The sequence below is a fragment of the Eimeria tenella genome, genomic scaffold, assembly GCF_000499545.2.
Source record: "Eimeria tenella Houghton genomic scaffold, Eth_scaff1951, whole genome shotgun sequence".
In the NCBI taxonomy this organism is placed as follows: Eukaryota; Apicomplexa; class Conoidasida; order Eucoccidiorida; family Eimeriidae; genus Eimeria; species Eimeria tenella.
In genome coordinates this window covers 1-267 of record NW_013541793.1, presented here as the reverse complement: position 1 = coordinate 267, position 267 = coordinate 1, and the positions used below count along the sequence as shown (strand labels likewise).

At 67.4% G+C, this 267-nt stretch overlaps 1 protein-coding gene across 1 annotated transcript in view; it reads right to left on the bottom strand.

Moving 5' to 3' along the window:
* Nucleotides 1-93, bottom strand: part of ETH_00040655 (uncharacterized protein) — a gene marked incomplete at both ends in the record, with an annotated part of 2601 nt that extends 2508 nt beyond the window's left edge. Inside the window, one exon of the mRNA XM_013374130.1 lies at nucleotides 67-93. Coding sequence (XP_013229584.1) covers nucleotides 67-93 — 27 coding nt within the window. The remainder of the gene's footprint in view (nucleotides 1-66) is intronic.
* Nucleotides 94-267: the final 174 nt, after the last annotated feature.

Genomic DNA, 267 nt, shown 5'->3' with positions numbered 1-267 from the left:
CACGGCGGGGCCACGAAGGCGCAGCCCCCCGCCGAGGAGCCCCGCAGCAGCAAACGCCGAACACACAGGGATGTCGACACTTCGCTGCTGCATGTGCTTTGCTGCTGCTGCTGCTGCTGCTGCTGCTGCATGCCGTGCCTCCGCAGCTCTAGGGGCCTCTCCTGCTGCTGCAGGGGAGGGCCCTTCACGGAATGCCCAGCAGCACTTGAGCAGACTGTGTCTGCTGCTGCAGCCTCAGCAAGTGCTGCAGGCGCCGCCGGTGATGGG